The sequence below is a fragment of the Echinops telfairi genome, unplaced genomic scaffold (assembly GCF_000313985.2).
Source record: "Echinops telfairi isolate 266 unplaced genomic scaffold, ASM31398v2 ScPeMD7_9;HRSCAF=40, whole genome shotgun sequence".
In the NCBI taxonomy this organism is placed as follows: domain Eukaryota; kingdom Metazoa; phylum Chordata; class Mammalia; order Afrosoricida; family Tenrecidae; genus Echinops; species Echinops telfairi.
Genome location: NW_022103906.1, coordinates 23,466,457 through 23,481,218, shown reverse-complemented (window position 1 = coordinate 23,481,218; position 14,762 = coordinate 23,466,457). Strand labels below are relative to the sequence as shown.

At 44.3% G+C, this 14,762-nt stretch overlaps 1 protein-coding gene across 2 annotated transcripts in view; it reads left to right on the top strand.

Annotated features, from left to right (window-relative positions):
- Nucleotides 1-154: 154 nt before the first annotated feature.
- Nucleotides 155-14,762, top strand: part of PPP3CC (protein phosphatase 3 catalytic subunit gamma) — a 100,524-nt gene continuing 85,916 nt past the window's right edge. Inside the window, exon 1 of one of the 2 annotated variants that reach the window (XM_045286972.1) lies at nucleotides 155-358. In XM_045286972.1, the coding sequence (XP_045142907.1) occupies nucleotides 304-358 (55 nt within the window). In that variant the 5' untranslated portion in view covers nucleotides 155-303. The remainder of the gene's footprint in view (nucleotides 359-14,762) is intronic. The other variant, XM_004707691.2, reaches the window with a different exon arrangement.

Genomic DNA, 14,762 nt, shown 5'->3' with positions numbered 1-14,762 from the left:
GCTCCCGACTGTCCCGCGGAAGCCACCGCGGCGAGCGGCCCGGAGGGAGTGGGCTGTGGGCCGGGATCTTGACCGTGGAGTTCGAGCCTCGGGCTCCCAGGTTCCTCCTGCCCGCGCCTCGGTCGCTCCCGACTGTCCCCCGCGGAGGCCACCGCGGCCAGCGGCCCGGAGGGAGTGGGCTGTGGGCCGGGATCTTGACCGTGGAGTTCGAGCCTCGGGCTGCCGGGGTCGCCCCGCTCAAGGGCGGGGCTGTGCGGAGGCGCAGGGCTGGCTTCTCCCGGCGTGGGGAGGAGACCGAGCACCATGTCCGGGCGGCGCAGGAAGGGCCAACTCTCCACGACAGAACGCGTCGTCAAAGGTGCCAAGCGGGCCGGGCCTTCCTCGCAGGCCCGCGGGAAACGGCTGCGCGAAGGCTCCGGGGCGGGCGGTCCGGCGGGCGGAGGTGCACCCGGAGGGCGAGGCGAGAGCGGGGATGAGGGGCTGCGTCCGTCCCTGGAGCGAGACCGGGACGGGGTGTGGAGGAGGCTAAGGCGGGGATCCCCCCACCCCCCACCCCGGGAGAGCGGCTCAACGGGGAGGGAGCCCGGGCATTTTCTGTTACACCTAGACCGGCAGCTGGGGACGGCCATCCACGCTCGGGTGGGGCATCTAAGTGGGGTGAGGATGCCTTCTCTCCCAGAGGACTTGGAGCCCATCTTTTTGGTTTTACACGGACTCTTCTGGGGCGGCGTGGGCAGGGAGTTGGGTAGACTCTTCCCGGTCGGATCTCCGACCGTCCTCTAATGTGAGATCAGATCTTTCTGGCCCCCCCTTTGACAGCATCCATAACGGTACCTCCTGGTCCACATGCCCTGGGAGATCACAAGCCACTGTTACTAATTTCAAGACACGTATTGTGTTTGATTTTTTTAATCCATTTTCTGAGACTTGAAAGGATTTACAGATCTTGTGAAATGATGTTGATGTGATAGCTTTCGCTTGGAGAGGGATATCAGTACCTTGATTCCAGTGCCCCCCACTCCCCCCCCCCACTGTTAGATTTGCCCTGTTCTTGTTCCACGAACAAAACCTAAAGTGTTCCATATTGATTTTGGTAGGCGTTTACATAGTTATTTTTTCTGCCTTTTAATGAGTAAGATCTGTTAAACACAGGCACTAATTTATGTGACTCTTTTGTTCAGCCTTAAGATTTAAGCTCAAGCCTTCTCTGAACTTGAGTTTTAACAATCATTTGAAACCACTTCTTTATAAGAAGGGAATTATACCAAGACCAGCTGTGTAAATAACTCTTCTGGATGGATGGGTTAGCATTAGATGGGAGGAAACTACTAAAATACCCCCCCCCCTTTTGGCTTTAAAGATTGGTAACAAAAATTTTTTTAAAGGAGAAAAGCCTACCAAATAGTCAGTGAAGGGGAAAAATTTCAGTTTATAACTTAGTTTTCCTGCCACTCCCAAAGATATCAAACATCCCACGTGTTGGTTATACACACCACACAATCTTTAGTAACTTTTTCTTTTCTTTTTGAAATTATCTAGCCAACATTTATCTGCCATTGTTGGGGAATTGTTCATTTAACCAAAACATTCTTTAAACTGCTAAATCATTTTAAGCATTTTGATGTAAAAGTTCATAACTCTCTCAAGATATATACTAAACATAACCTTTATTATTTTTCTGGATCAGAGTCATCGTATGTACATTAAATCCTGCCCTGTTCTTTTATGTTAATATGGCCAGTGCCTTCTGCTTTATAAACCTTAGTACAAAATGACTCCTCACCACTAGAATTGTGTCATCTTTTTATGTTTTCAGTTTCTCTACCTGCTCCAGGGCTGTCAAAATGTGCCCTTACTGCCCTCTGCTTTGCCACTGCACAGCTGAAGCAGTCAGGAAAGGACACAAACTAGAATTGTTTGTCAGATCAGAATAAATCGAATCTGAGCCAGAGCCGTGGTAGCACAGTGGTTACACTGCTCACCCGAAGGATGGCGGTTCCTGTTTAGCAGCTGCTCTGTGGAGAAAGATGGGGCAATGTGCGCCTGTAGAGTACAGCCTGGGAAGCCTTGTGGAGCAGTTCCAGCCTGTTCTATAGAGCCTGATTATTAGTCGGAGTCAGCGAGAGGGCAATGGGCTTGGGTATTCTGATTTGGAGCGGGTGTTTGTGGCAGCTCTCTGGCCTTCAGGAATCTCAACTTCTGGACCCTGGGGTGGGAGGTAATTTCCACTGGTAGCCTGCCATAAGATAGGAGGGTCTGAAACATGGTTTTAAAAGGCAGAGGCTGGGTGGTTGCTAGGCATACTCCTGAAGATTAGCATCACAGCCTTCGTGGGCAAAATGCGTTCTGTAGCGAAATTACAAATGATTGCCTGTTGTGTACCTCGAAGATTACCCTTAACTCAATGAAACACGCGTGATTTCCGGCCCTCTGAATGTATGACTGTATCTCGTATTTAAGCACGTTAGCGCATAAGAAGCCGGTCGCAGCAATTTGGGTTTCTCGTGACTTTGCTGCTCTCTCTGGGCTTCTCGGCTTCAGGCAGTGGAAGTTTCTTTTCAGAAAGGAAGGTGTCACTGTATTTATGAGGCGCGTCCGTTGTTGCAGCTACTAAATCCTGGCCCGGTGCTATCTTGTCTGGCCAGCGTTGCCTGCATTTATTCACAGTCGGAAAGCTTTTTCAGAGGTGAAGCCACACCCCAGTTATTTTCGGTCCTGTCATTTCCTGTTAACTTTAAAGACTACGTGTGTTGTTTGAACGAATCTTGAAGGGCGACGGGGGTGGTAGTGATTTATATATTTATAAAGTCCTCGTATTTTTTAAAGGGCCCTTGTAGGAAGGCCGGCCGTTCGCCAGCCCTCACTGATCTGCTTGCTGGAAATCCTACCTTGGTTTCAGTCCTGCTGCAGCAACTGACTGTGCGCTTGTCTTTCTGCTTACTTTATTTTCTCCATCATTCGTCTCCTTTGAAAAGAAGGCTTACTAACACCTACCCTGCCAAGAATCTGGGTTAGGCAGAGGACAAAAGGAGTGTGAAAAGCTTCAGAGAAGGTGGTAGTATGAAACACAGTAGTTCACAGCAGACCTCTTACTGGGTAAGTAGCTAGTAGAGAAATCATTAATATAGGAGAAATGTCAGATTGGAAAGTAACCTAAGTTCCCAGTCAGGAAATGATGTCTTCTGTTCCCTAAAAGGTACCTGAGTGGAATCCGATGTTACACAACATGAAGAGGCTAAGCCAGCCAGCTGTTAGCATTTCCCTGGCAGCTGGATTCTTCTACGGTGGTTGAAGGTGCTTACTGTATGCTTCAGAAGCCTTGCGATTTCACTCATTCACTGTTTATTTCATAACATCTGTATTGCACTCTAACAGGTACTCATTTACTTCGCCCTTGTTTTGAGAGTAGCATTTTTCTCTGACCCTCGAAACTAGCCCATGTGTCTTAGGGCACTGCTGTTAGCTACTCAAGTGATGGAACCATGAAATGGTTGCAGTTTGATTTTGATTTTTCCCCCTCCTCTGTTTCTCTATCTTTTCCCATTTGAACCATTGTTTTTTTTTCCTTTGACAGCGATTTTTTTATACTAGCCTATTCCTCTGGCCCTAATCTTTTCATTAGCATCAAAGACATTTCAGGAGGAATTACACTGTCCAAGGTTGTTATTTGGCGGTGGAATGGGTCCTAGCAGAAACAGCAGGCTTCTTTTTGGGAAGAGGCTGGTGTACTCGGCCTATTCTCTTGGGATTCAAACACGTTCTGTAATCACAGCATGGATCTTGACGCTGGTGGCACTCATGGGAGCTGACAGCAATAGAATGACTATGGCACCAATGGTTTGTGCTTGGCTGCGAACGAAAAGGTTGATGCTTTACATTTACTAACCAGCAGTGCAAGGGAAGAGAGGCATGGCAATCCGTTTCCACAGAGATTTACAGCCAAGAAAACTCTTGAGAGAAGTTCTACGTTGTCATACTTTGAGTTGCCATGAGTCCGAATGAACTTGAGGGCAATGAGTAAATGACTTTCTAAAATGATTTTAAGAAGAGTAGTGTCGGCACACATTGCTATTGCCAGAAATGGACCCAGAACTCCATTTCTTCTCTGGTCTATACCTCATTTGTGACGCAGCTCCTGGCCCCTCCCCCCCTTTTTTGAATTTCGAGGGTTGATTTCTGATACTCTTGTCCCCTCTGAGATAGGAGTTTAACTGTGGCAACGAGAGAACTGGAAAAGCATCGGAAGGTGGAGAGGGAAGAGAACAGCATGTATTTCCTTCGGAGGAAAATGGATCCCACATATTTCTATTAACATAAAACTTGTAATTTTACCCAACTATGTCTTTGATGGCTTCAATTGGCACGAGCAGGGGGTGAAAGTGCTTATATTTAGATTTGGATGCTTTGTATTGTAGGTAGGGCACACACTAATCATTTAATGGGATACCAATCTAGAAGACACATAGCTTTACAACATTTTCCCAAGTATAACATTTTCAACGTGGGGGCAAGCCTTATGGAGTATATTTTGGGGAATTGTCATTTGCCATTATAATTAATCAGCTTCTGAAACATTGGAAATGAGGATTCACACTCCGGGTGGAAGACTCATCCTCTTGAAGGGCATCTTAATAGAACCACTTCTTTGTTGAGCTGGGTAGGTTCTTCTTTGCCCACATGTCGGTATCTGAGGGACATTGTAAAGAACATGAAGTGAACGACATTTCCAGCAGACATTTGGCAAGGAAACCTTCTTTCTTTTGATTGTTTTTTTTCCTTTTTTTTTAATCGTTTTATTGGGGGCTCATACAACTCTTATTACAATCCATACATACATCAATTGTGTCAAGCACATTTGTACATTCATTGCCCTCATCATTCTCAAAACATTTGCTCTCCACTTAAGCCCCCGGACTTAAGCCCCCGGCATCAGCTCCTCTTTTATTCCCCTCCCTCCCCACTCACCCCTCCCTCATAAGCCCTTGATAATTTATAAATTATTATTTGGTCATATCTTGTCCTGTCTGACGTCTCCCTTCACCCACTTTTCTGTTGTCTGTCCCCCAGGGAGGAGGTCACATATAGTTCCTTGTAATCGGTTCCCTCTTTCCTATCCCCTCTCCCTCTCCCCTCCCAGTATCACCACTCACACCACTGGTCCTGAAGGGATCATCTGCCCTGGATTCCCTGTAGAAACCTTCTTTCATAAAGGAACATGCTATCACATTTTAGTGCAAAGTAGGGGGAAAAAGTTACTGCATCATTTGAAGGGAAAGTGCTAAGGATTTATTACTTAAATCAGGTTAAAGAAGCAAGATAGATTCTTTACTTAAAGTGAATTAAACAATTAAAGACTTATTCATAAGCTATAATTGGTAATGGAAATAGATGATCTTTCCAGTAAGGTGATGTTTGCAGAGAAAAGCTAATTTTCAGACAGACATTTTTCAGAGGCAAAATAATCTTGACTAATTCTGGTATATATAGTCCTTTGGAGGCTTTGCTACTACTTAATTTCTCTCTAGCTAATGGAAATAAAGGGTTATCTGCAATCAGTGAAATAGAATTTCTTGGTACAGTCAGAGTACACTGCCTTAAAGATTTAATGTTCAATTTCACCTGCATTTTAAATTTCAAAAGTGAGGTCTGAAAGCTTCCACCCCAACCTAAGTGGTATCTGACTTGGGTTTCTTTTAGTATCTACTTGATTATTGAGATGTATGCAGAGAAAACTTTTGGTTCCCTAAATTCGACTTTGTTTTCGTTGGCAAACCAGGTTTTATTATGAAACCTTTTCATTTCTCAAGCCTCTGTTTATTGTTGGAGAAGCGCATGAGTGGATAGCCAGGATCTCTGGGTTGGGTGACAGGAAGGTGTGCTGCAGAAGCTGACAGAGACGCTGTGTGTCTTTTACAGTTGCGGTTAGCTGTGTTCAATGCCCGCGATTCACGATGTGTTTGTGCAGTGTCGAGATAATATCATCACAACAGACCGAAATTCTAATTGAAATGAACAGCCGTTGGGATATACTTTGAGAATCCAGTCAGAAACCACCTCTTCTTGCTTCAAGTGTTTAACCCCAGTCTATTATGAGTACCTAACCAGACAAATCCAGTTTGTGGGCCTTTGTACCAGACAGCCGGCCTGCGTCCTTCTTAGAAGAAGCCACAGTGATGGAGAGCGGAAGAGGCAAGGAGAGTAGTCTACAAGAAAGTAGACCAAATGGAACGACAGCCACGTGCAAGGTGGAGCCTGGACTGGGAAAGTCGAAGGCTGTAGACATTTTGAGGACAATTGGGGAACTTTGAATATGGAGTACATGTTAAGATAATGTTCCGATGTTCAATATCTTGGGGTGGTGGTATTAAGGTTATAGAGACGACCGGTTTTATGCTTAAAGCAATGCCTGCTGAAGTATTGAGGCTAACATGGTACGGTGTCTGCAGTTGGCTTTCAGATAGCTCAGGGGAAAAATGATGTATTTGTTGGAAAAGCAAAAGAGGAGGCAGACCATTACCCATGGTGAAGCTGAGTGAAGGGCACACGGAGCCTCGTTTTATTATATCATGGTTTATAATATGAAGTTGGGCTGAGAAAAGAAATAGTGCAATTACAAAATACTTCAGACCAATTAAAATTCAACAGTGCCTTAGTGGGGGAAAGTCTAAAAGAAGAAAGCGAGTTTCCAAGACTGTTAGTTAGTCTGAGCTCAGGTGAAGTGGGGACAACTTGGGTAGCACAGAGAGATGACTTCAGCATCATGGTGGGCTTGGAAACACCTGCAGAAGTAAGACTGAAGAAACACAGTGCACCCTGACTAAGGCGTGGAGAGAAGGCGGCTACGTTTGCCGTGCCATGGATTTGAAAGCGGAAACATGACGAAGAGGGGAAGGAAAAAGGGGTAGTAGAAAATCGCCCAAATGATAGAAAATTCCAACATTGCACAGACAGATGATACGGAAAGCGAGAGAGCCATATTTTCATTTTGTTTGAGAGAGGCAAGTGCAAAAGTCGGATGATGTTCGTTGCCATCCAAGCAGTTCCGCATCATGGTGACCACGGTAATGCGGACTAGAGTTGCCCCAAGGGTTGCAAAGACAGACTTTTCAGAAGTAGATCATCAGGACTTACTTCCAAGATGCCTCTGACGGGGTTTGAGCCGCCAACCTTCCAGAGAGTAGACCACGGCTTACCCGTACACGTCAAACACAGACTTTTGTTAAAAGGTGTTAGTAGGATAAAGTGTTAGTAAGTGGGAAAAAAAGAGTATTTTAAAAGAATTCAGAATCATAGAGGAGGTAGAGAGGGGTTTCTAAATGTATTTCTCGTCCCCGATAGTCACACCACTTACTCATCTGGTCACTGACTCCGACCACACTCTCCTTGCCCCATCACGGTAGATTTCATTCCACCCAACTCAGTTCTGCCGGCTTTGGGGTTCTCGGTAGTCGTCTGCTTCAGCCCCTCTTTCGCTTCTTGCTTGTGCTGCGCTTATAGCAATACTAGGACTGCTGGCTGAATCGATTAAATCTACTGTCTACGTTGCCTCACATCCTGCAAGTAATGTAAAGCAAAACATCCTCTTATCCTGACATCCTTGTGAATAGTTCCTGCCCTTGGGGTAAATTCTTAACCGGGCTTGGTGTTTCCTTTGTGTGGAACCACTGGAACCGTTGGTCCCAGGTTCTCCTCATTGTGGGTTTCCAGGCTTACTTTACTTCGTATTGTTTGTAGCTCCCTAGAATACCCTCTTTCGATACAGTGCATGTGCTCTTTGTATTGCTTCTGTGAGGAACCTGGCCTCCATCCCAACTAGTCCCTACCTCCATTTCAAGATTTAGCGAGACTTCCAAGAAGTTTTCTCTTCTCTGCCTACAAGGCTGCAGGGAGTAGGGACTAGAGCGGCATGTTTAGGGCCTGGGAGCCAGCCAGACTCACCTGAATTCAAATTCTGCCTCTGTTCTCTAGCTCCATAATTATGGACAAATCATTTAACTTTGTTTTACCTCGGTTTACCTCTCTGTAGGGAAAAAACCCCGCTGCCATTGAGTCAATTCCAGCTAGTAGTGTGAGCCTTGCAGGGTTTTTGAGGCTGTCAGTCGTTACAGGAGCAGACAACCTCATCTTTCTTATGAGGAGGGGCTGGTAGGTGTGAACCACTGACCTTGCGGCTAGCAGTCCAACACTTAGCTAACAGTGCCACCAGAGCTCCGTAAAGAGGGCTAATGAAGCCTGGCTCATAAGATAGCTGTAAGGATTAAATAAAACACCAGAACGTTTGATCGACTGGCACTGAGGAAGTACTGAATGCGTGTCACTGATGTGGTCAGCAGAAGTATGGGTGGATGCTGCCCCCTGGGTGTGCCCATGTGCAATCTCATACTGCTGTACAGATTCCACTGCACTGTTTTCTTGGCATTTCGCTGAAACCGGCATGTCCTCTTCAAGGGCAAGAGCGCTGTGTCCTTAAGGCTGAATATAGCGCCTAGCATATGGCTAGTGCTTAGGAAATAGCTAGGGAAGGGAGAGCCTAAGAAGCTTACTTTATGGAAGACAGACTGGGTAGGAGTATGAGCTCTGCTGTTTACTAGTTGGGTGACATTTGTTAGGTTACCTCCTTGCCTCGAATGTAAAATGGGAGATAACAGTACCTGCTTCAACACTTGAAGATCCAATTCCATGTTGCCTGCAGAGCCATCTTGAAAAAGGCAAGGTTGCTGCTGAGTTGATTGTGCTGCATGGTGACAGTGCCCACAGGAAACGTTAGCGGTTATATGCTTGAAAGGCTCCCCTCGAACCTTGGTGAGGTTGGTTAGCAGATCTGCTTCACTTTCAGGGACAAATGTCAGATGAAGACTAAAACATATGGCGTTTCATATTTTCCAACCGTAAGTAGTCTCCTTAGGTTCTGAGAAGATTTGCACCTAAAATACTTACTAAAGCAAATAGCAAACTGTTCCTTTCCTATGGTGCAGATGGGATTTTTAGAGATCATGTATCCATAAACATATAGTTGATGAGTTCCTACAGCACATTTTAGGTTCTACTTAGAAGCTTAAATTCTGTCTTGAAAAGCCCCCACAAAACGTAACATACAATAGCCTCCCAAAAATGCAACAGAAAATTAGAACTCTGAGGCTCTCTGTCTAGAGCCACTGACTAAACCGTGGAAGACAGACACCTGGTATGAGATGTGTGCTGCTGAACCTGCAAAGTGTTCACGTGGACTTTGGTCAGTGGCTTAGTCTGGTGACCTAAGGCTTTGTGGGGCTTTGAAAATAAAATTGGGTGGGCTGACTAATTGGCTGGTGTAATAAGGGGTGACTGGTAGATTTATCCATGGGAGCCGCTCGGACTTTTAAAAATATATGTGATTTCATTACAGAAGTTATTATTTCAGTCCGACTGTCATGGATGGTGGTTATTATTTAATGGTTCCAGGAAAGCCAGTTCCTAGTATTTCAAAGTGAGTTCCTTGACCCACTGCACAGAGAGGGAAGAGAGCTTGCCAGGTCAGATCACGTCAATAACATCACGTGTTACGAGAGTCTGAAAGGCACCTAGGACTTTGAGCAGTGATACTTCGTCTAGCCCCTTCAGCAGCGGTCAGCTGGCTGTGGTGGGAAAGGGAAGTGAGCAGATTAGTAGAGGAGTCTGTGAAAGTTGGGCAGGCTTTCTGGTTTAAAATAGGAAGGACAGCAGGGCTATTTGTAGTGAGCAGAGATGGCTATTTAGGAAATCCTAGTGTCCCATGAGGGTAAGACGGCACAATAATCTAAAAATAGTAGCTAACAGGCCTAAGTTTTAAGGTTCCCTTCTCATACTTGCTGCAGGACTAGCTCGGTCCTTACCAGCGTGGCCTTTTCTCTCTCAGATATTGGAGCCGGGTATCAGGTGTGAACATATGTCATGTTCAGGGAGTGGATTTAGATTCTAACAGTAGGCTTGACCTTAGCCATGAAAAGGCAGCAACATTTCCCCAGTATACTTTCAGAAACGTAAAGGCCTTTAATATCGTTAATTTAAATGAAAAATTTTAATTTGAAATAGATTCGCAAGAAATACACAGGGAAGTCGATGCACCAACCCCCACTGCCTTCCCTGTGTCACAGCACAAGATAAAGCCCAAGAAACTCATGAAATGATGACAATCTATAGCGTTTATTCCAATTACGCCCACACCACTCTGTGTGTGCACATGTGCACATGTGTGCAGCTCTGTGTAGTTTCATCATATGTGCAGCCTTGTGTAACCACCACCACAATCCATATACTCACATGTACGTACCATCAGCACAGCCTCGCTAGTGTTACTGCCTATAGCCACACCCATCCTCTCCCCACACCAGAAACTCAAATTTGTTTTATACTCCTTGTTTTGAATGATGTACAGTCTTGGTTTAATGAGGATTTTGCTTCTGTGTTGCAAATACTTTGGGGGGGGGGGTGTATGTAAGAGATTAAAAATAAACTTTATTGAAATACATGTGGTTAAAAAGCTAAAATAAAACAGGATCGCAACTTTGAAGAACGTGAAAATGCGTTTTAAGGAGCCCTGGTGGTGCAGTGATAAGATCTGAAGTGATAACTAAAAGGTTTTTGGTTTGAATCCACCAGTCCATCCATGGAATGTCTGCCTCTGTAAAAGAACCCTATGGGTCTACTCTGTCCTGTAGGGTTATTAAGGGAGCCCTGGTGGCATAGTGGATGACAGTTGGACTGCTAATTGCAAGATCCATAGTTCGAAACTACCAGCTGCTCTGTGGGAAAAAAGACAAGGCTTTTTACTCCCGTAATGAGTTGTAGTCTCGGAAACCCACAAGGTAGTTAGTTCTGCCCTGTCCTTTGGGGCCACTGTGAGTCAGAACAGACTCGATGGCAGTGAGAGTTTATTGGGTTGCTAAGGGTTGGCGTGTGCTTGGTGGCAATGGGGAAAAGCTACTGTGGTGATTGAGACTTACGAGTGATACGGTGGAGTTTAGCCTGGCAATTAGGTCGCAGCTTGATGACCTCATTTGGAGGCGCTAAGGAGATAAATAGCTCGCTGGAAACAGGACACATGCTCACTCCCTGGGAAACATTGCAGCTGACAAGACACATGGAGCTACACTAGTGCCCAGAGCTGGAGGAGCCACGTGGAGACCCTTGCCAGCACTGAGATGCTTACAACGCCACTGGATCCACAAGACTTCCCCCACACTGGCATGTGATCTTCCTGCATTCGGCATCATTGCATGTGTTTCGTGAGTCTGAAGAGGATTTTATAGATTGATATCGGACATAATGGGCAAATATCAGACTTAGGGACTTGATCTGGACTGAGCTTGGATGTTTTTAAATGTACAATTACTCTTTATACAAAGCTTTCTTTATACACATGAATGTCTATGAATTTGTTTCTTTAGTTACCCAGACTAATACAGCTGCCTTAGATGAATCTATATAGGCTTAGAATGATGACTCAACTTTACCAACCACAACCACTAGTGAGGTTGGAAAAAAAAAAAGGACCCACCAGCCCTATTCCAGATAAACCTTGATAAACAGTGTTGAGTATAAAAATGCAAAAAACAATTTTTGTAAACTTTTAAATTATACTATGTTGTATGTAAATACTTATATTTGTAACAAAATTACATACACAGGTGAGGGACACCTGCCTATTTAAGGCGCTGCTTGCCTCCAAGGAGGAAGGAAGAAGACTAGCTAGAAGGTGTCTTCTACAATGTTTATAATATTTTGGTTCTTCAAAAAATATTTGAAAGAGATGTGGCGAAGTTGCTATTTTTAAATATCTACACAGTAGGCACATGAGTGTTTATATTATATCTGTATTAGATTATTTATCAAGTCTGTGTAAAATGTATATAATGCTATATGTATATTACATATGTATATTACCTGCCTTTCAATATAGTAGTTATTTTTTCATGACCAGCCAGTCCTAATTTTTCGATGCATTTTCTTGATTTCCATAGCTCTTATGGATTTCCCTGTTGTAATCTGTGAAACTTACAAGCTATACTATGCAATTGATTCCTTAATTGTATTGTATTTGTCTTCTACCCTGTTTCATGTGCATTATTTTATCTACTCAACTAGAACATAAACTTTTCTTTTTTTTTTGAACATAAACTTTTCAAAGGAATGTCTGTGGGTAAAGCTTGCGTATGCCACTTATTGCCCACAAAGTGTCAGCATGAAGTAGGTGCCAGATAGGTATTATTTATATAAAACACAAGGATACCACCGTTGTAGAACAGTGTCAAGCATGAACCTTCCACGACTCACACAGCAAAGCTCGAAAAAAAATCTGCTCGGTGTTCATAGCTTTGATCGAACCGAAAATGCAGCTTGAAAACCGTGCAGGGGCTGAGACTGAGTCAGGACACAAAGGGGTGATGTTACAGTCCAAGCTCCGCCCTCGCTCAGAAACATACCGTGCATCATTGTGCTTTTTTCCCCACATTTTATTTGCATGAAATATTGTCTTTGGCTCCAAAGAAAGTGAGTGATCGCAGCAGGAAAGCTAAGAGGAATACTGTAAGAACCCCGATAGCGTTAAACAAAGAAGTCATTGCGAAATTTGAACCAGGTTGTCTGATTTGATGGCTGAATACAACATGGCTAACTCATCAATATCAACGTTTTTGAAGAGAAAAAAAGCGATGAAAGCAGCTGCAGTACAAAAGGCGTGGAATCACTAACCCGAAACAAAGAAGCCTGACCATCAAAGAGGTGGAAAAGTACTGTGAATTTGGATAAATCAGAACCCGCTAGTGTCTCTGAGACAGTAATATTCAAGAAAGAAAAGGCTTTCTACTCCCATGAAGAGCTAGTCTCAGAAACCTACAGGAGCAGTAGGCCCATGAGGAGTCAGCATCAACTTGATGGCAGCGAGTATAATGTGGTATGAAGAGCTAGTTTATTTCTTGACTGCTGCTTCCCTAAGCATTGATTGGATATCAAAGTAAAATGAAATCCTTGACAACTCTAGGTGTCTATTGGTCCAGTGGAGGACTTTGGATATCTTTTATTGAGTTGCAGTTTATACTGAAGGCTTTGTGAGGTAGTTAGTTTATTGTCCCAACCTGGCCAATTGAAGGGCGGAGGGATAAATGGCTCAGTGAGCCTCGCCTCAGTGAGCCTCAAGTCTCTTGCTTTCTGATAGTTGGACCATGGTGCAGCTGCCTTAGCTAGTTCCCTGCTTCAGCTGGCAAGGCTCACTTCCTGCAAGACATCCCTGAGGAGAAGCCACTGTGGTGCTGGAGCAGCCGTGTGGAGACCCCTGCCAGCTCTGAGATGCTTACACATTCACTGAGTCGGCTTTCCTCCTGCAGTCGGCATCATTGTGTCTGTTTTGTGAGATGGAGGAGGACTTTGTGGATTGGGGTTGGACATATGGACATATGGGTTAATGTTGGACATGTGGGCTTGGGCAGCACTGGGTTGGGATGTTTTCTTGATGCACACTTACCCTTTATATAAAACTCTCTTATACATGAATTTCTGTGGATTTGTTTCTTGAAAGTACCCAGACTAACACACTTTGATTTTATCAGTGTGTGCTTCAAGTTCTGTTAGCTTTCGATAAGTAGGGGTGTGTCATCCGTTTATCAAAGATTGTTTATCAGCCTTCCTCTCTTCCTGGTGCTGTATTATTTTTCTTTTGTTATTATTTTTAATCATTTTATGTGGGTTCATACAGCTCTTATGACAATCCATACATCCATTGTGTCATGCACATTTGTACATTTGTTGCCATCATCAATTTTCAAAACATTTTCTTACTACTTGAGCTCTTGGTATCAGCTCCTCATTTTCCTCCCTCCCTCCCTTTCTCATGAACCCTTGATAATTTATAAATTATTATTACTTTTTCATGTCTTGCACTGTCCGAGGTCTCCCTTTACTCCCTTATTTGTTGTCCATCCCCCTGGGAGGGGGTTATAGGTAGGTCATTGTGATTGGTTCCCCCTTTCTTACCCCACCTTCCCCTTCCTCTCCTGGTATGGCTACTCTCAATATTGGTCCCCAGGAGTTTATCTGTCCTGTATTCCCTGTGTTTCTAGCTCTTATCTGTACCCATGTACACGCTCTGGTCTAGCAAGATTTGTAAGGTAGTATTAGGGTCATGATAGGGTGAGAAAGCATTAAAGAACTAGAGGAAAGCTATATGTTTCATTGGTGCTATACTGCACCCCTGACTGACCCGTCTCCTCCCCGCGATCCTTCTGTAAGGGGATGTCCAATTACCTACAGATTGGCTTTGGCCTTCTACTCCATACACCCCCACATTCCCAGAACCCCCAGGACATGATTTTTTGCTCTGGGTCTTTGATGCCTGATACCTGATCCTATCGACACCTTGTTATCACACAGGCTAGTGTGCTTCTTCCACTGGGCTTTGATGCTTCTCAGCTAGATGGCCTCTTGTTTATCTTCAAGCCTTTAAGACCCCAGATGCTATATCTTTTGATAGTGGGCACCATCAGCTTTCTTCACATTTGCTTATGCACCTATTTGTCTTAAGTGATTGTATAGGGAAGGTGAGTATCTCACAATGCCGGATTATTAGAACAAAGTGTTGTTGTGTTGAGGGAGGACTTGAGTCAAGGCCCAATGTCCATCTGCTTCCTTAATATTAAACCTATAAATATATGTACTTAGATATATTTCCCCATCATATATAAATATATTTACATATGTACATGCCTGTATTTAGACCTCTATAAATGTCCTTTCCCTCCTAGTTCTTTCCT